Source organism: Amia ocellicauda, chromosome 20 (assembly GCF_036373705.1).
Source record: "Amia ocellicauda isolate fAmiCal2 chromosome 20, fAmiCal2.hap1, whole genome shotgun sequence".
Taxonomy (NCBI): Eukaryota; Metazoa; Chordata; class Actinopteri; order Amiiformes; family Amiidae; genus Amia; species Amia ocellicauda.
Window position 1 is genome coordinate 15,529,098 of NC_089869.1, and position 20,626 is coordinate 15,549,723.

Sequence of the window (20,626 nt, forward strand, 5' to 3'; positions counted from 1 at the left end):
CACTATGGTAGAAACTGTGATGTTCTCGTTTTCTTCTGTGGGATTTTTCCCAAGATCATTACTGTGCACATAGTATGCACTGCACTTTTATAACCAATGGCTACCAAGATGACTTACAGAAGCTCCTCTTGACTTTCAGAGATTGTATGGAAGTACATGGCATAAAAGCAGGACAGGGTTATATTAACATTGTATGTTCAACCTTTATAAAGGCTATAGAAACATTTGAACATTGTGCATTCAGGAAAAATACATGTTGCTAAGTACTGATATTGACAATCATACACCATATTTTCATTTAGTTGTTGAAAACTACTGAATGAACACAAACTCCTGTTTTCTTAGCTAAATGTACTTCACTTTAGTAAGGGTAGAAATACATTTGAAGGTTTTGTTTTCTCTTGTAACTTTTAATTTGGGTAAAGTTTTATGCTGCAATGCTTAAAAGAGCATGAAGTTTTAAAGTGTTTTTGTGTATACATTAAGAATAAAATGCCCAAGGGATTCTATTTACATACATTATCATCTTTTTCTCACATTTTCTTAAGGATTTTAGCAAAAGTATTACATAATAGACATGCAAACTCATTTTCAAAGACCGATACTGCTGTTTCTCTGAAATCTGATGTCTTCTGTTACACTCTTTTACAATGATAAACTGGGCATAGCAGTACACATATGGTTAGATGTCGCACCTCCTCAGGTTTAAATGTATACTGATTTATTGTGAAGACATCCAGATGGGCTATAATGAATCTGTGCCTCAGAACCAGGTTCAAATGCTGTTGCTGAAAAACAGGGACAGGGGTCGTGTACTGTATCCTGAAAAATAAATCCTAAGGCCTGTCTTAATAAGTTAAGAATAAGGAGATAAACAGCTAAACATGTCTGGTATCTAAAACGAGAGTGCTGGCTGTCTTCACTTATTGTATTGTTGTATGTACGAGTTATTTTCACCCATTTGTGGGAGCTTGAAAACAATGAGAGGATTTTAACTATGGATGACTAAACACTGATAATATTTATTTCAGTTATTACTTATTGACAAATATTGGCTTGACACCAATATCCTTTTTAAAAGTCAGTATGTGTCATCAATAAGCTTATACTTTGTATTTTTCAAATTAGACAGTTTGCTGTAAACTATTTTACGAATATTATGTATGTATTTATAATTACAATATCTGCAGACATTTCTCCAGTTACATTTTATAGCAAGATATAAGAAACTTCAGAGTCTTTAACAGAAATTGAAGTGAAACTTCTGCGGCATCTCATGCAAAATATATCATCTGAACGACAGAATAGTATATAAACTATTAATTCTGTTCATCTGAGCTAGCATTCTCAAAATATGTATTTATTTAGTTATTGTAAGAGTTTCACTTTTAGTGGGGAAAAAAGTTGTCTTCTGTACACAATGATGTGCTTGTCAATAACCCCCTTGTGGTTTCACTCTTCAAATAATCGACTAGAATTGTCACACTACACATTTAAGTTCCACATTCCAAACATAGGCCAGATACTTTTTTGTTTTGTTTTGCAGTTTTGTCCTGAAACTGGAATACACCGTAAATCAAGACTCGCTGACACAAATCTCAGTGTTATTTCGCCTTCATAATCAACTATACAATATTGCCCACTGAGATCATGCATTAGAGGGGAGGTGGGGGGGGGGGAAGACACGTCCCGGCTTTTCCTTTTTAGTCGACACATGATGCATCTTCCCTGCAAACTGTGTTCCAAGGTGATATTTATCTCCGATAGGGAAGAAGACGACGACCAAAAAAAAACAAAAAAGTGCAAATGTAATTTATCTCCCGAGGTCTCGGGAAGTGAACACAGGGAAGCACAAGACTTAAGTCTCCCTTTGCAAACTGTATTGGAGATGGAGTGAAGAAGGGGGAGGGTGCTACTTTGTCACAGGCTGCTATGTAGATTAACCTTTCAATTAGTTGTTATCAGGTCCTTTCTGCCTCGCGCGAGCTGTCGCGTGCGCTCATTTATTCAATAAAGAGAGCCTCTGGACCCGCAGTTTCCATCTTCCCTTTATGCATCATCGTTTTAATTACTGCATTCATGAGACGGAGAGAGGAGAGCCCCGAGAAAACTTAACAAGGTAACTACCCGCAAATGTTTTCGTTAGCAGGCATTTTTTCCCCCCTTCCTTTGCCTTGGCTTCATCTCAGTGTTGTTGCATGCGTCTGTTTTGTTCCATTGAGCAGACGAGCGGGGAGCTGCAGCGGCCGGGGCAGCGTTTTGCGTTTAAATTTAAACCGCGCAGACATTGGCGACGGGGAAAGACGCACGATGCTGCGAATTGCATTAGAAAGGGAAGAAACGCGCATTCAATACACACACGCATTCAAAAAAACAAAATGTGGGTATGGAAATTTCCAGAGAATTGTAGCATACGTGCGCACGTCTTATGTTCCAGTTTATATAAAAAAAAAAGTCATTTATATCAGTGTATTTACACGCAGTATTTCATTAAATGCACGTTGGAAGATGAATATGCAATGCATGCATTTTATTGAATTGGGAGGGAAAGGGGGGAATAACGGGAATGTTGTAAGTGCATGCATTTTTTTTTTATTTGGAGGAAAAGAGGATGGATGGCAAAAATGCACGAAAAAAAACGTGACATAATAGGAAAGCATTGTGTAGTTCAACGCAAGGATGGTGTTACTGCAATTAAAGCGGCGACGCAGGCAGTGTCGTATTGCAAACCTCTGCAAAGGATATAAACATTACAGCCCCAACAAACTTCGGCATAGGCGATTATGTGGTACTTTAGGAAATAAATGATGGATATAACAGCCGACCAATTAAAATCTAAAATGTTCCCATTCACTTTCAAGAGTAGCCAATCGTTTCGAGGAGGAGCCTCTGTAAAGGTAGCGTGCGAGTGTGTGGCGTCTGCCAAGGCGCTGACCCTTTAGCCTGCCAACCTTTCCTGTTGCTGTTATCTTGTTCAATTACGCGATTAATAAATCCATCGGATAAATCACGCTGCAGTCGTGCTTTATTTTGATCCCAGGAAAGAGACCGTGTGGTGGGCATAGGGGGACGTGAGTGACACGCTTGAGGCTAATGGGTACCTTAAAAGGCGGGGCCATGTCGTGTGATTGGCAGATCTGACGGCCAACGACACGGACGAAGTCTCCGAGGGGTAGAGCGTACTTTGAATGATTGACGTGCGCTTTATCAAACCAGAAATCGGATTTGGCGTTTTATAACCAATATTAAAGTTGCTAGGGAGGGCGCATCGGTGTGTAGGTAAGGTTTAATGAGACTCCATTGGGCTGTAATCAGTGTCATGTCGGATTCATGTAAACTACAACATTGTAACAAAATGGCGTCTGTTTAGGTAACACCAGCAGGCAGCAGCGCCGTCCACCCACAGCCACTCAGCTGCTAGAAGTCAAGGTTTGTGATTTGTCTTTCATTCATCGCAGTCACAGGTTAATTGGAGCATTAACTCACCTTCATAAATTATCCTTAATCATCTGTCGGCGAGCAGGCGTGAAATATAGTGAATGTGTGATAATGTAGAAATTAAAAACCTGTCAGTCTGCTTTTCCAAGTTTTCTATTTTGACGTGAAATGCTGTGTATTCCGGGGCTGAGCTAGTTCTCCAGTCGCACTCCGGACACGTTTTAAGTTGTCAAAGACATGCCCAGAGATGTGAACAATTGAATTAAAATCGATGGGATTGAAGAGAGAGGCTTTTATTGCACGGATGTCGCTTTTGCACAGGCGCAGGTATAGACGCGAGCACGGCGTTGCGTTAGAAGTTTCCAGATATTCATCCTACTTGGTGACATTTCTAGCCTTCAGAAGAAATGAAGCACAGAGGGACCGATTGCAAAGATGATGGGAAATGATGGCATGGACCATCCAAAAAAAAAAAAAAAGGAGTCGTGCAGACGGAGTTTGTTTAACATTGCAATGGCTGTTGTCTCTCTTTCCTGCAATCCTAGCTTGACCCTGCTGCTGCAGTATAGAGTCGAGTTAGATGTGTGATCATTGGGGTTTTGTAGCAGGTAGAAGAATCCGAAAGAAATTGCACAGTACAGGTCACCTGCTGGTTGCTAAATGCACTGTTATTATTTTTATGCATTGAATGTTCATCTCACTCTAGGCCCTCGCCAGACGCTTTTTGAAACAATTGCTGTCTAAAAAGTGCTTGCATATGAAGGCATGCACATGTGGTTTTGGAAAAGTGACATGAGCTTGAGTCAGATGTTTATGAAGTGATTTTGACCTCCCTTTCTTAATGTTACATTTTGTTGTCTGTTGTATCCATTGGCTATTTATGATATTATACATAGATGCATGCTTATTCTTAACTATTTACATCATTTATTAATACTGTGGACATTGATTAAAGTTTTCTGTTCTGAAAGTAGGTGTCAGCACGCATCCGCAAATAACGTGATCGGATATTTACCTGGGCCTGGTATCTATTTTGGCTTTATGATCTTGCTTGTGATGCATTCCAATCTGTTGTAGATGAGGCCTTTCTGATCATAGGGGGAAGGGGGGAGATTTAGCTTTTCAAGCAGGTAAATACTAGACAGACCCAGACCAGTGGATTAAAGTCTCAGACAAACCCAGACCAATGGATTAAAGACACTCTCCAGATCTCTCTATCTGCAGACCTTCTGTATAGTTCTTTAATCCATCTGTCTCTCACCATGTTGATCTTTACCCCCATAGTCCAGGTCTGTGGCTTAAACTGAGTACAGGAGAAAATGTTCAACTTTTACTATGGGAATTATGGATGTGTTTACAGTATTTGTTTGCTTGTGCCTCTGGCTGCAATTGAAAAGATGCTTAAATAAAACAAGAAATGCACTACTTTAGCCGCTGTACAGGATGAGGAACACGTTTGCAAAAGCAGTAGTGAGTTGTCCTCATCAGATGCAAACTGACATCCAATATGATGCTTTATTATGATACCTTATTTGTGTTACTAATCTACTAATGCCACGTTAACATTAATTATGTCTGAGAATTAATCGATTGATCACAGCCCAAATCAATTGATTGAAGTATTAATTTAATGTATTAAATTATAGTATGTTGTCTGGCCTATGTATTGGCATGTTTTGCTATTTAATTGTTTATGAATAAGTGAATGTCTTTGTCAAGAACCACAATCTGAGCAGTGTCACGTCTGCTCTGGCCTGTATTGTCTGAGTAAGAGCCACTTTGTCACTCTATTCATATAATTTCAACCCCCTCCAACCAAACACACAATTTGGAATGCAACAAGGGATGTAAAAATAAAACCAGAAGAGTGAGACACAAGCAGTGCAGTTTTTAAACTAGTTTTGGCAGAGGAGAGGTTTGTGATAAGACTCCTGTCTCTCAATAATAATAATACAAAAAGTTTAAATGCACAATATTCCATTCAAACTAAACATAGCTTTGTGATGCCTTGTTTTTAGAACATTTATAGTGGAATGTATGTTTTCCTGCCCTTTTCTCTCAATCTAGTGGAATGGCTTCCTCCAGTGTAAAATCATAACCTGTGTTAGGTGAGAGATGTGGTATAACTGCATTTAAACTTGGGTTCTGAAATCTGTTGGTCTCCTTTCTTTTGAATCTTCAAGGGGATGTTTTTGAAACTTTAAAGTCGCAAATTAATCTGGGAAAGATTTGCCGGACAGTGACAGTTTGCAGATGCCTTTGGAGGCCAGGTGGAAATTGGCAAGACTGAGCTCTATTCTCCAGGGTGTAGTTTCCCAGCATTATCAGCTGTTCTGGTTCATTGGATGCATAGGGATGTGGCCAGACAAGTTTGTTGCTCTTCAACAAAATAATTCGGCGTACAGAATAGAGAAGATTTAGTATGGAAACAATACTGTACTTACCCTTGGGATGGGAATGTTGTAAAGTTAATTTAAATTGTTCTCATGTGGTCATACTTGGTGTCAGCTGAGTATATTTTATTGTCCTCAAAGTTGACTACCAATATTACATCATGCTCCTTTTAATTACCCATTTTACAGAGGGATAAAAAGAAACATTCTCCTGTCTTATATACTAATTTTCTTACTGACAAATGTAAGATACATGGGTTCATATTTTGTTGCATGTGAATCCATTTCAGCCATCTGTCTCTTTAGGTATTTTAATTTTAATTATCTAGTATATACTTCACCTAAATGGTTTGTAAATGGACTCTTCCCATGATGAGACTGACTTCCTGAATTGTAACATTAGACAAGGAAGTACTTTCTTACTGTAGTAATGTGCTTTTTCTTTCCTCTTTTTTAGGTTTCAGTTGTATTTCCAAGGAATTTTATACAGTACGCTCCAGGTTTCCTAACAATAAACAATCAAAAGCATTAAGGATTTTCCCACAGAAGTGCCCGCTCTTGAGTTGTTCTCTGTTCCTAGGATTTACAGAAATGCAGCCATATGAGTTGCCGAAACAACATTTATTTTTAAATTCCTTTTCAAGCTATGGATGCGTTTAATTTGTTACAAGAATAAAGGGAAATCTCTATGGATCACTCTTTTGTGAAACAAATTCTTCAACCATGGTAAAACTTGCTAACCCACTGTATACTGAGTGGATTCTTGAAGCAATACAGAAGGTTAAGAGGCAAAAGCAGAGGCCTTCAGAAGAGAGAATTTGTCATGCGGTGGCAGCATCCCATGGACTGGACAAGAAGACCGTTCTGGAACAGTTGGAATTAAGTGTTCACGATGGCTCGGTTCTCAAGGTTACAAACAAGGGGTGTGCGTCTTACAAAGACCCAGATAATCCAGGGCGGATTTCAACTGTTAAATCTGGAGCCTTTTCCGTTTCTCTGAAGGGATCTGTCCGGACATCTTGTGATCTTCGCTATGTAGATTGGAATAAGATACTGAAGAGGGCTATTGAAGGTCTTAATGATCTTAACGGTTCCTCTCTGAAGAACATAGAAAGATTTCTGAGGAACCAGGATGACTTGTCCAACGTCATCGGTAACCCCGTTTTCCAGCAGCGGCTTCGTTTAGCAGCTAAACGAGCTGTAAACAATGGGAGATTATTGAAGGATGGACCACTCTACAGGATGAACTATGGAAGTGCGGGAGGAAAGGGATCCTCCAGGTGTGCCAGTGCTTCCACTTCATGTCTCCCTCCTGTAACTCTTCTCCCCCATGAGAAAGACCAGGTAGGTGATACTGTCACTGTCCTCTTTTACAGGCTCTGATATATGTGTATATGTATTTTTAATGTATGAAATGCTTCCCCCTTACACAATTTGCTTGAATGTAAATTTAGCTTTTAACGGTGACCTTCTGGGGAACCCATTGCTTTTTGGATACAGGTGGTGAATTAAAAAGGCTGTTGCATTGGAGTCTGATGTGTTTAACAGGTTTACCTTAAATTAGCCATTGCAGGACATCCTGTAGTGAATGACCTGTCTGATTTGCCAAGCATCAACTCTGCAGTGCCAATAAATGTGTGGCTAAATGACCAAGCCTAACAAAGGCAATTGCTTGCAATATTTGCTGAGAGTGTTGAAGAGGGTATTTATATTTATTATGTACTAAATGAAACCATTATGTAATGTCCTCATTCCTATTTTCAGTTGAATCATTTAAGTGGGAAAAATCTGCAAACATACTAACATTTTTTTTTAATCTGGTATTGCCCTCAGTAAATTCATGTCTACATTATTTAAATGTGTGGGCAAGAATTGTTTGAAAGGCAAGTTTTATACTTGCTGTTTGAGTAGCAAAAAGTGGTGTAACTTACCTGAGACTTCACTCCAGAATTGTGTAGTCATATTTCTACAAACCCCATGAATATAAAACAAGGTTTCATATAAATGAACTGTTTCCTCAGTGGATCAAAAGAAAGATTTAAAAATGTCACCACTGGATATCGTCTTTCCTTCATTGTTCCATTATTGTAATTTTTGTAATTCCCTTTAAGCCAAGCAATACTGTATAGTTCATGATTGATTGTGGGTGGCTATCTGGTATTTAAAGAGAAACCCATTTTCCATGTGTTTCTTATTGTAGCGATTTGACTGGTAACATTGTTACCAAATGGTTTTTGTAAATTGGGTTTGTGTAAAACAGTCAGATTCAGTGTCGTCATCCCCCTTATGGTTTGGCTTTAGTTTTCTTTCTTGTAAAATGCCGTTTAAAACTTTTCATTCCTTCATGAAATACAGTACATTTATGTTGCACAGTGTCAATGCTCCTGACCATATTTGTAGGAGTTACTGCCTGCAAGAAACTAGTTTAATATCATTGTGACCTCTGGGATAAGAGCCACTCTATTCATTCTTTTGGGAACTGCTTTCAATGTGTTCAACATGCATTAGACAATCTGAAAACATCAAATGTAATGCTTTTTTCCTCTGATTTTTATTTGACTATTTTTTACTGAAGTGAAGTCAAATGGAGTAAAAATGCAGAAGTTGTACTTTTAGACATCTTCTTGTTAATGCTAATTTACAGTAGGTTAGGCTATATTTTGTTACAATCTGCTTTGTGTGGTGGTTGTCAGCTGCTTTTTCAGTGACACTTACTGTTTGGTTATTACTTTTCCGGAAATGTGTGGCCAGCCAGTAATTGTGCAGTTCAAGGCCGTAGGTGTTAGTTAAGCTTCAGTGTCAAGAGGGCTTTGCTTTCATATGCAGCACTTGGATGTCATTTGCAGATTGTACAAAGCTGATAAGAAAGGAGGAGTGGTGAGAAATTGGGTAATTATAAAACCTCTGCAAAATGTCTTTTGTTCCCAATTCACATCATCAGCTGTAGTTAGTCTGCTCGTAATGTGGGCTGATTATGGTAAGGTTTAATTCAAAGAGTTGTTATGCAGCCTGTCCTGAATTAACAGCGATTCTTGCTTTAAAATTCAATATTTAATTAATCTTTATTATGCTAAATTCATATACACTGTAGCATTTCTGTTTCAATCAATCTCCCTTTAACTGCCTGGGAGTTATTTTAGCTGCTCAAAATGTTACTCTGAGATTGCAGGAGGTATGTTCTTTGTCCTTCGTTATTTGTAGCATCAAATAAACAGTGGCTTTAATGTAAACAGTTTTGTTGTAATTGCTTCTAATAATTGAGGAAGATCAAGCTTCTCTTATTATACTGTTGTTAACAAGCCACAGACTACTTGGCAATTGTTTCCCATCTATATCAAAAAATGTGTTTCCATTAAATGTCTAATGGAGAATACTGTGTTGTTGTAATAAATAACCCACTTGGATCTAAGGATCCTGGTGGGTTCATAATGCCTTCAAAAATACAGTGGAAGTAATGGAAGCTCATTAATAAAACCTTTATTTAGGCCTATTTGTTAAACTGTGTAAAGTCTTGCTGTTATATAGACATACTATAAAATTGCATCCTCTACTGGGTTGTAAAAAACAAAACAAAAAAAAAAACAAGTTTGACAACTTATTCTCTTCTGCAGGTATAATGTAAGCAGTGACTCTGCTTTGCATGTGGTTTTAATTTGCCTTTAAACATTCTTGCTTTTCTTTGTGGTGAGACCCAGACTCCCTGATTGTCACACACATTGAAATGGTTTCACTTGCAGTGCATTTCATTGTTTTTACAACTTTCCCTTTTGTCAGTTTCTGTTTGGTAGAGACCTATATCCAAGTACCAAGTTTAAATATTAATCCGAGTCCATTCTTGATGGTGATTGCTTGAAAATGGGAGACTGAAGTGCATGAATTATTTAAGTCAGTGTTATGAAACTGGATTTGGACTAATACCATTAATTCTAAAAATATATATTATCTGGTTTTGTCCTTGTGTGTTTGAACACTGGACTTGATTACATTTTCCTTCAGGAACACACTCTTGAACTATCAGAATTTGTTTTACATTTCCCTCATTCTTTAATTTGGCTAATTCAGTTGTTCATTGATATGTTTTGTGTGTATGTTGGTTACAAATGATGATAATGCCAATAGTAACCTAATATTGACTAAATAGCAACATAAATTTGTGTATTTGGGAGCTTGCAGAATTGTGACCCTATGTAAACCTGGACAGTCAGGAATGCATAGCTTATGGATTGATTTTAGGTGAAACTAGATGTTGCTCATTTGTTGCGCAATACCCAGCACCTGTAGTGTCTGCAGCTTGTAAAACCTGAAGTGGTTCACAGTGCTATGCAGGGTGAACCTTTTTGTACTGCAGTTTTCATCACTTTGAATTATGTGAAGAGAACCTTCCAAATGCAGATATTCAGATCACGACATGAATATTGCAGATACATTTTTACTCGGAATACACATTGGCCTTGTTGGATTTGCTGCAACATGATTTTATTCAAGTGAGCAGCTCTCTTCTGTCCTTGTTGCAACATAATTGAGATTTCAGACCAGTGAGAAGATTTAGACCCTGTGAAGAAGTTATCCACAGATATTTTGCAATATCAAACAAATATATTAAAAGTGCACATTTGGGGGGGAAAAAGACGCTTTAAAACAAGTGATGCATTGTTTTTGTATTTCCTGTAATATTTAATGTATTACTTGTATTTTCACCATCCCAAAATATAACCATATACTGAAAAGTGGTAATGAGATTACCAGTGATTTAGACAACGGGAAAGCTTTAAGGAACTGTAAGATATGCAGGTGTTTGTTCAAGGTTACGTCTCCAGGTTATGAAAATTAATAATGGCAGTGTACCCCAGCCTGCATTGGAAATTCAAATCTGTAATCATAACCTGAGTGCTTTTGTTAACTTTGTCTGTGGGAGATGCATTCCCAGCCCAAGGCCTACAATGATATGCTCATGGAACAGAAGTAAATGTTAAAAACTAACTTTGTTGTTTACTACACAATTGTTATTTATCAGGATGTGATGATAAATTTCCACAAACCATTTCTTCACACGTTAGTCTGATGGAATAGGTTTGATAGGCTTGTTCTTCCTTCTAAAGGTTTTTTGTGAAAGGTGCATTTAAATGTGGATGACTTGATGGTTTATGTATTTCATATTTCCAGTTTAAAGGGAAAATGTTGCACCTGCTTGTTTATTTCCATATTTGAAACTTGGGAGGAAACCCTGAAAGTTTAAGGCGCTCTGATAGTTTTTTTTTCTTTTTTGTTTTGTTTTGGGTGAATCCATAAAATGCTGTGCTTTATACAGAGTGACAAAACCTCTCTGCATCATGATCAGAAAAGCAGAACACACATTGTATATTTTTACATTGGCAATGTGTGACTGTATATCTGCAGCTTTCATTTTTTTTACTGGTCACTTCCACTGTTGTTTATATTAATCTTGTTAATGCTCACTTTTTTTGCAATTGACTGTTAACAATGGAAGCCATTTGGTAATCAAGTCTGGAGTCCAGGACATTCCCTTGTCTTTGAATTGTTCATTGAATGCAAGCCCTTGGTTTCCAGGCATGGAGCTTGACTGTTGCTAGGAGATAAATTTCATTGACATGAGGACATGATAGCATGGTGCCAGTTGTTTCACAATCGGAAAGGTCTGCCGTCTTGCAGATGGTTCAGAAAGCTTGTGGTGGTGGTTAGATGTGTGCTGATTAGCTCAGTGCATTAAAAGAGCCTTTTGTTGTTTATTGTGTTGTATGGACTGGTCAGTCTGCAGCTGCTCCTGTGCTCTTTATTGCATTTCTTATGGGGTTAATTCCTAGAAAGATTTGGGCAAACTGTGGTCTTTAGCCAACTTCAAGGTCATTTTTAACAGAGAATTACATTGTAAAGTATAAGGCAAAATGTATAGGCTAATTTATTTTTTGTATTTTTACACCACATGTAAGAACAATATGAACATCAGAGCTATTAAGTATAATCACTGGAGTATTTCAATAGGAAAGTATACAAAATATTCAGTTAATCTACTTATTAGTAGATGGATCTTTTAAGTTTTGTGTTTTTAGTTTTTTTGGTACATGTTGGTACCAGTCCCATTTAAATTAATGGGTTTCTTAGTACCTGCTGTAAAATTATATTGCACATAATTCACAGTTTTGGTTTAATTTGAATACTGTATTCACTGTACTAAAATCCTAAATAACGAGCCACATTTCCTACACTGCAACATTTCAGAAAGTGTCTCTTGTGATGCAATTCACACACATTCCAGTTTCTCTCTCTCTTTTTTTAATATATATATATATATATATATATATATATATATAGTGTAGGTATTTTTTGATGGAAGATGTATGTAATGTCTGTGTGTCTTGCTTCAATGCATACACATACAGTTCTATCATACTGTAAGGTAACATCTGCCTAGAATAAAAATGGATTCGCCAGTTGTTTCCCTGGATAAATCAAGCATGTGTAGAAACATTTAGATGACTTGATCAACTTATCCTTATCCAACTGGTGCAACTGATTGTGAAGGCTGTGCTTTGTGTTCTACTGATGTCTGTAGCATAATTGTAACTATTGATATTCTCTACGATGAAGTCTTGTTTGTAATTGGGCTGTCCTGGTCCAGATGTTTAGTTGAATCATTCTACAGTGGACAGAGAGATGTGCAGTGCAGTGTTTGAATAGAGAGTCACTTCAGTAACAACTCAAAGACCATTTAAGATGAGAATGTGTAGCACAGAGTTTGTGTATTATTTTTTTCATTGCTCCATTTTAAATGATAAGGCAGTCATTACATATAAATGATGCCTTTTGTTTTTGTCTGGGAAGCGTATCCTAAAATGTAGACGCTTGCCACTACAGTTGTCAAAGTATCTCAGTGTTTAAAGTGTTACAATCACTCTAATTTCAGTGCAGCAGTAAAGTGTTTTCATGGTTTTAAAATAAAGGAATCAGGCGCTAACTATTACTAATATGAAATGAATGTTTGATTATATAGCTTAGTCATATTTATTTAATCACTTAATACATGTTTATATGCATCTTGCCATACACCTTACAAACAATTCTAGACCAGTACAATATTGGGGAAGTTAAAAACATAAGAACATAGGAAAGTTTACAAACGAGAGGAGGCCATTCGACCCATCGTGCTCGTTTGGTGTCCACTAATAACTAAGTGATCCAAGGATCCTATCCAGTCTGATTTTAAATGTTCACAAACTTTCAGCTTCTACCACATCGCAGGGGAGTTTGTTCCTGAACAGTTATGTAACTACTAAATAATGTGGAAACAATGCACCACAATACAAATTAAAACCACAATGTCATAATATTCCCTAAGGAGAAACCTGAAACATAAGGAAGCACCAAATAGGTTTGTATGGGAGGAACCTTTAGGGGGTGGGATCTACTTCCATTCACTTCCATGTCATGGCCTTGATTTCCCACATGAGCACCAATTCCACTCTTGAATCAAGAGAGTTTTATTTGTTTTAATAAATGTAGCTCATTAGACTACATGACACTATTTCTGTTTCCTTAGTTTGTTTCAGGCTATAGCTGACCGAAAGCAGTTTGCACAGTGTGTAGCTGAAAAGTATTTCCACTAAGGCTCAGCTAAACCTCCGTTGCACCTGGGAACATATTATTGTATTTCTATACCAATCAGGCCAAACAGATCTGTGTAGGCTGTTTACACAGAGAGGGTTTATACTTGGCTGAAGATTTCCTTTGTGGGGGGAGGAATAGGCTGTACCAGAACCTCCCTGAGGAGATCCCAAATGGGAAGAGCTCAGTCTTCTACAGGTCTTTATCTGAGTTTTCTTGTTACACCTTTGTTTTGTTTTCCTTTTTAATTCCTTCCTGTGTAGTTAGTGTTTGGAGCTATAAGAGTCAATTGGACAATTTTCAGCTCAATATTTCCATCTACAATAACTTCAAAGATAACCATTGAAGATTGGCAGTTGGTTGTGACAGCCTTTCAGTTTAAAAACTAATTGGCTCTTGATTGGGAATCTAATTTAACGCCTGTTATTGTGTTATCTATCAAAGTAAATATGTGTGATTAAAAGCTTAAGATAAAAAAATCCTTTTAGCTTTGAGTCTGAGCTTCTTTCATTTTAAATTTATCTGCACCCTACTGATTATTCTTTTAAATGTATTGAAAATATTGACATGCTGCAAAAGTAAGCAATGACCTCACTTCTCACTGTGTTGTGTACATTTCACTGCAGGCATTCTGTGAGTGTTGATATTTCTGCAACCTTTGAGGCTAGCTGCGTGAACAGGATATTAATTGGATGGTTGAAGGCATGTACAGTAATTTTATCCTTGGGTTAAAAAAAAAGATGTGAAAGATAGTTTTAATATTTAATTAGGCACAAAGCCTCTGCTGCTTAGCATAAGCTAACCTGAGAGCCTAATACCTGGAAACACTCTGAATTCAGCCCCCCATTGCTTGACCTTGTTAAAGTAATTGTAATGTAATCACACAGCTCTCCTCATTAAGTTTCTGTAAATTGTAGGGAGTGATAAGCTAATGGATAGTGGGAATATAATGTAATGAAATGTAACTAAATGAGAGAACAGATTTACTCTTCTTTGCTCTCGTCCCGTCACATATCCTATAATAACCTACATGAATCTTCCCTGGCAAATAGTTTACATTACGTTACATCACAAAGATTAGGGTTTTAATTGTGTGTTTGTGCTACTATTCATCTTCATTAATAGAGCAAAACCAGTTCATTACAGTATCGCTGTGTGAATTGAGCATAATTATATCCATCTCCTCAAGAAGTGTGTCTTTTTGGTGACCCAAATTGGTGGTTTTGTTTTAGTGTGTTCAGATTAATGAAAGGAAACCCACTGAAACCAGATAAAGTACATTATACCCTATGGGATAGCAATTTTATATCTGTACATTTATCTGACCTTATACTGTGTTAAAGGTAGCCTAGTCCTAGTATGGTAGTTATTCACTAGCAGTGATCCAATCCTATCCAATAAGCTTTCTTTTGTTCAGTTAACATAAACATTACCTACTACCACTGTATGATGCAATTCATGTAATGGAAATGGTAAACATGTTAAGCATGTTTAAATGAGGTAAGTTAGGAAGTATCTGGTTAGCATATTCAACCTCACCTGCCAGGAAGCTGGAAGTGTTACCTTGGCAACAGCAGTCTGCTATTTATTTGATTTGTTTCTTCTTCTAAAGAGTAAAAAAAATAAATGTCTTCAGTTATTTTAGTAATCCTTAATTTGGTGGAATTCTTGTATCATTTTGTGAATGTATTTAATTATATATAATGTTTTGTATGCTAGTGACACATTAATGAAAACTGCCATTTAGCCACACTAGAAACCTTTTTTTAAACTAGGAAAGTACAAAGCCTTTTACTACAGATGCATGCATTCAGTAGAAAAAAAATAGATAGTAGTTTTAGTACAGATTTGCCCTTTTTGGTTTATACCAGTATATACATAGTAGATCAACATTTGAATGCCGATTTACAGTGTAATAATGATCTTTTTGAATTTATGTGAAGATGTGTAGTAGTGTAACTCACAGATTAGCTTATAAGCTTAACAGTATAGTCCATAGGTCCCATGTGAGTACAAATCTAGAGGGTCCAAGCAAAAGGAGATGATTTTACCTAAGTCTGTTTAGCAAGTACCTCTATAACTGAGTGGAGCTACATTTACTGTATGAGAGATTTCAGTGTATTTTTAATGTATTATTAAAAGCATCGCTCAATAAATGTCACAATAGGCAAAATGTTTTGATGTGGAGTATTTTACCACACTGAATCACTCCCTTGAGTCCTTAACTGATATTTGTTGGAATGCACCTAATACGTTCTACAGAAATATCGCACACTTGTATTGTTTTGAGATTAGATGTAAATGTAGCAAATATACCCAGCTTGGTATAATAGAAAAGGCAAATTGTTGGTGTTGTATGCATTGGATCTCTAACATGCAAATTAATCCAGAGCGCTGTAAACGTCTTTGTTCCGGGCCCTGGAGCTTGGAGGGAGGACAGACCTGTTCATTTTTACAAGCGTGACGTTTCAGAGCTTGTAATAAATATCCAGAGCACTCGCAAAGCAAATGCGGTCAAGTAGGCTCTGCAGGGTAGGATTTAACTGGTATGCTATTGTTTCATAACCCTTATCCAGAGGGAAGCTAGCTTATAGTAGCAATGTGAACAGCAATTTGCTTTTGACAGCAGAATGTCCTTTCTCGTATTGATTAGGTTTTTGAGAAAATCGTGGGACATTGATTCAGCTTCTAACCGGTACTTATATGATAATCTTGAATATGGTATTAATAGTGGAGATCAAGTAAAATATAGCCAGACGGAAAACAAGAATTCTAATTAAATGACTTACAAATGGCCGCAATTCTTGTATCTACAAAGCCAGCTATCTAGGTGTTTCCTTTTGGTATTTGGTATTGATGTTTTGGAAAGGCTTTCTATTCTCATACATTACCATATTCTTGTCGGCTTACCCCATGCAGGTCAACACCAGTGTTATAAAACATACAACCTGAGAGCTATAAAACTGCGGCATGTCACGTGAGGTGCAGTGACTGAGTGATCTTTCCTCGATAGCAGGGACCTCTCGCCAGTTGTTTCACTGTGGAATAGTTTGTGGTTTTGGCTTTACAGTCACTTTCCCCTCAGAAATCCCAACAGGGGATGTTGAATTCTGTGGAAATGCCGTGTCCACCGCATCACGGAATTCCCCAGGGAGTGACATCTCGGCATGTCGACACCTATTTATCACGGTAGTTGACGTTTATTGCACTACAGATTATATTGCATGTCATAAACACAGAAATATAAAAAGCGATTATGCTGTACAAATTATGCTGTAAGTGGATGTAATTTTTAATGTTACAAATATATGAACGTGTTTGTTTTGAGTCATTTACATTACAGATGACAAGTATTCAAAATTGACTAATTGTTTACTGGATGGCAGTGTAATCCTCATAGGAGAGGTAGAAACCAGCCATATCATGCTAAAAGTTGGTAATGGCTACCATAGGCAAAAGGTAGATTTACGGTTACAGAGGCTTGCACTGTAACCAGACATTGGATTAGGAGTTTGCCCAGGTAGCAATCTTCACAGTCAGTAGTAGTGCCTTGTTCAGCACAATCAACAGCAGTACCATTTACATTGTAACTGTTCAGCTTTGACATTGCTCAGTGAACAGCAGTTTTCCATTACTATGTACTTGTACAGTCCAGCAATGATTTCAGTGCACTGGTATCCATTGTTTACAGTTGAAACATGGGGGGAAAATAAGTTTGAAATGTTTTCATTACAAAATTACACGTATTGCAAGATTTGTCTAATCCTTGTGTGTGTCCTTTATGTTGTGTTAAGGGCTGTCTGTTATTGTCTGAGATGTAGTTTTGTGCAGCCAGTATCATTCAGCTTTTGTTTTGCATTTGAATGACATCTGTTGTTGTGTGAAGGGTGTCACATTGTATTTTTCAGCTTGTGTTTAGGTGTGAAATGTCACAATTTATTTTTTGTATGAATACATGCTTTTTCAGTTTTTATGGGTAAATCACCCTTTGCCCCCCCCCCCCCCGTGCCCCCTCTTTGAAGTAGTATGCATCCCAGACCTTGCCTTTGACTGTACTTAAATAGTACTTTTCAGTAAGAATGTTATTTTAATATATTGTAAATATTTCTATTGCTTTGATTTTGTAAATTGGAAGCTTTTTTTATTTTTTTAAATTTGTTTAGTAAGTGGAAAGCAGTACCTTTTTAACCACAGGTCAAGCAGTAGCTTCCTTGAACATTTTGAATAAATGAAACAATTAATAGTTATCTGAAAGTGCTTGATGGAGACTGGATTTCACCAAATTAATTATAAAACTGATCATTATCCTCTTGACAAAAACAATATTGTTGCTGATGAATGGTTTAGAATGTCAGGCTTCCCTCCCTTTGGGCTGTAATATGTGATTTCTGATTTTAAAACTTTTAATTAAGGCCTCGTGAGTGGCTCAGGTGGTAGAGGCGCACACAGAGCCCTATGAGCTGAGGTTTGCCCATTTGATCCCAGTTCATGTTATTTGCTGGTTGTGACCGTTAGTGTTGTCGCGATGATCTGAGATGTATTGGCATAATTGGCCACTTAGGTGGAGAAAAACAAAAACTTAAATTTTTATTTAAAAAAATAAACTCTATATAGTGGAATGTTTTTAATAAGAGTCCATTTGTAGTGAATTGCCACTCTGGTAATGTCCACCCCCCAACCATACTGAACAAATGACCAATGTGGACATGTGTAGAGTAGTCTGGTCATCCTGCATTCAGTCACCTGGTAAACTACTTCAAGTTAAATTAGATGACAGTATGTGTATGGCAAACCAATCAATGGTTTAACCCATTTTAATCAATTGAGTTCTTCACATATAGTTGGGGAAAAACTGTAGCTTGGAATGTCACCAGCAGGCATATTTAGTAAATTATTACTAATATAGCCCTTATCTGCCCTGGTCAGCCATTTCAAAGAGTCATGTTTTTAAATCTCTCTGCCTGTTTTTATTTAATTACTGCCCCTTTGGTATAATACCAGATTTGCATATAAAACGGTACAACTGATTTGTGGTTTTCTTTTTTCTTAGCCACGCGCTGACCCCATCCCAATATGCAGTTTCTGTCTGGGTACTAAAGAGTCCAATCGAGATAAGAGGCCGGAGGAGCTGCTCTCGTGCGCAGACTGCGGAAGTAGTGGTGAGTAAACATCATAGTGAACGATGGGCAGTTCGGGAGACGGGAGTCTCAGTTCAGTCCTTTAAAGAATCGTACACTCCTGTGAAAAGTCTCCTCCTGTTGCAAAGGTGATTACACGTCTAACACGCTGAGGAATTAAGCTTGGCAAAGTGAAGTATTGAGTTTTGGCAAGAATAAACTGGGTCTACCACTAAAGAAGACTGAAGTGCTTTTGTGAATTTGACAGCAGTAATGCGTGCCAGCTGCTTAATATATAACAAATTTTGTTTCATATAGGTTTTCTGTTGTTCCTCCGTTACTTAACATAAACAAACGTAAAAAACAAACACCATTTATCATTTTCTTGCAGACATAATAACTTGAATGATGGTCTATAGATTTTTTTTTTTTTACTATTGTTTTCAACTAGTGTAGCAAAGTAGTGAAGTAATCTGGAATACTTTTTCACAGTGTGGACATTTATTATAATACAGTACTACAAATAGAAAGAGTATCACGTTAGAAATTAATATGGTTGAAACATTGTTTCTAGAGAACAAATTGTTTTATAATGAACTCTGCTGTAAGTGTTCGGTGGAGTGAGTGCAATAACTTCATGACAACTCTTTCATTGTATGCCACTGAAGAACATGTTTACCTTATTCTGCTATTGCAGGATTTCATCACTTTTCATTCAGTTTGCTACTTAAGCAAGTTTGTTGTAGAAAGATGGTAAATATGTTAAAAAGGCTTATGATGCATTTTAAGCAATTGTTTTATACAGTGCTGAATCGAATGGATGTGCTAGCAGAGCACCAGTGCTCCTGGTTCATGATCGGAGATAGAGCCGAGGAGCAAAGATCGGCAATTTACTGTTAGATTGGTGGCATTTTCCTTTTACTATTCTTCCCAAGTAAATTGCTAACCTTCCATTAAATTACCACTCTTAAGTAGTAATTTGTTTTGGACAATTATGTTAAATGCCACAAGGAATTGTTCTCCTGGTGACAGATTTTTATTGCTCGAATTTGACTAAGTAGCATTAAGGTGGTTTTCATTAACTGTTCATAGTGTAAATACAAAATGTGCTTTCACTGTAAAACAGCTGCTTGACAGTCTTGGGAGGGAATGTAAGGATGTGAAGGCAAGCTTTTACATGACTTTCATGGATCGACTTCCATTAGAATGAATGCTGGTACTGTTTCTGCCTCATTAAGATCAAATTATCTTTAATTAGCTACTCAGATGTATTTGATAATGCAGTGCTTTTAGACACAGATCTTGAAAAGGGATCATGCATGCTCTTAACAATATTGATGCAATATGTTAATGTTTATCTGACTTTTAAAATGTGTGCAATTCTTTTATTCCTCTGTAGAAATTAATTTAGATGGCTAATAGAATTTTTGTATATACAATAGAAAAGCCTTTTTGCAGTTAAATTATTAAACAAAATCCCACTTCTAATTATGTTTCTCTTTTGATTCGATTGGGAATATTACAAATTTGTCGAGGTATTTTGTTTTTCTTCAAGGCTGTCGGTGACATTGATTTCACTGAAGGCATGAGAAGCCAAGTACATGTTTGGGGCAGTATACAATTTAAACTGACTATGATTTGTCTTAAAGGGCATCCATCATGTCTGAAGTTCTCACCCGAGTTGACCGCAAATGTAAAGGCCTTACGGTGGCAGTGTATCGAATGCAAGACGTGCAGTTCCTGTCGAATTCAGGGGAAAAATGCTGTAAGTTGTACTTATTAGTATCCATTATTCTATGGAGTAGTTGCAGGCTTAAAGAATGAGTTCAGCTCCTATTGCGTATCAGCTATACTAATATTTATGAAGACAACCATATTTCAGGTGGCAGCAAGTAAACCAAAATGTAAGGCTAATTGAGAGGTTGTGCTTATGAATTTGTATGATCATTCAATGTTGAATATAGCCCAATACGATTATTTTAATTGCAATTAAATGCTTATTTATTCCATTAATTAAAAATGCATATGTTTTTTGATTTGTTATGAATTGATTGATAT

General features: G+C 37.0%; 1 protein-coding gene across 5 annotated transcripts in view; it reads left to right on the plus strand.

Moving 5' to 3' along the window:
• The first annotated feature begins 1,809 nt into the window (after window positions 1-1,809).
• Window positions 1,810-20,626, plus strand: part of kat6b (K(lysine) acetyltransferase 6B) — a 36,860-nt gene continuing 18,043 nt past the window's right edge. Inside the window, exons 1-5 of one of the 5 annotated variants that reach the window (XM_066693646.1) lie at window positions 1,810-2,119; window positions 3,371-3,429; window positions 6,289-7,175; window positions 18,502-18,610; window positions 20,218-20,333. In XM_066693646.1, coding sequence (XP_066549743.1) covers window positions 6,555-7,175; window positions 18,502-18,610; window positions 20,218-20,333 — 846 coding nt within the window. In that variant the 5' untranslated portion in view covers window positions 1,810-2,119; window positions 3,371-3,429; window positions 6,289-6,554. Of the gene's footprint in view, window positions 2,120-3,164; window positions 3,430-6,288; window positions 7,176-18,501; window positions 18,611-20,217; window positions 20,334-20,626 lie in introns of those variants that run through there. The other 4 variants (XM_066693647.1, XM_066693645.1, XM_066693648.1 and 1 more) reach the window with 4 other exon arrangements.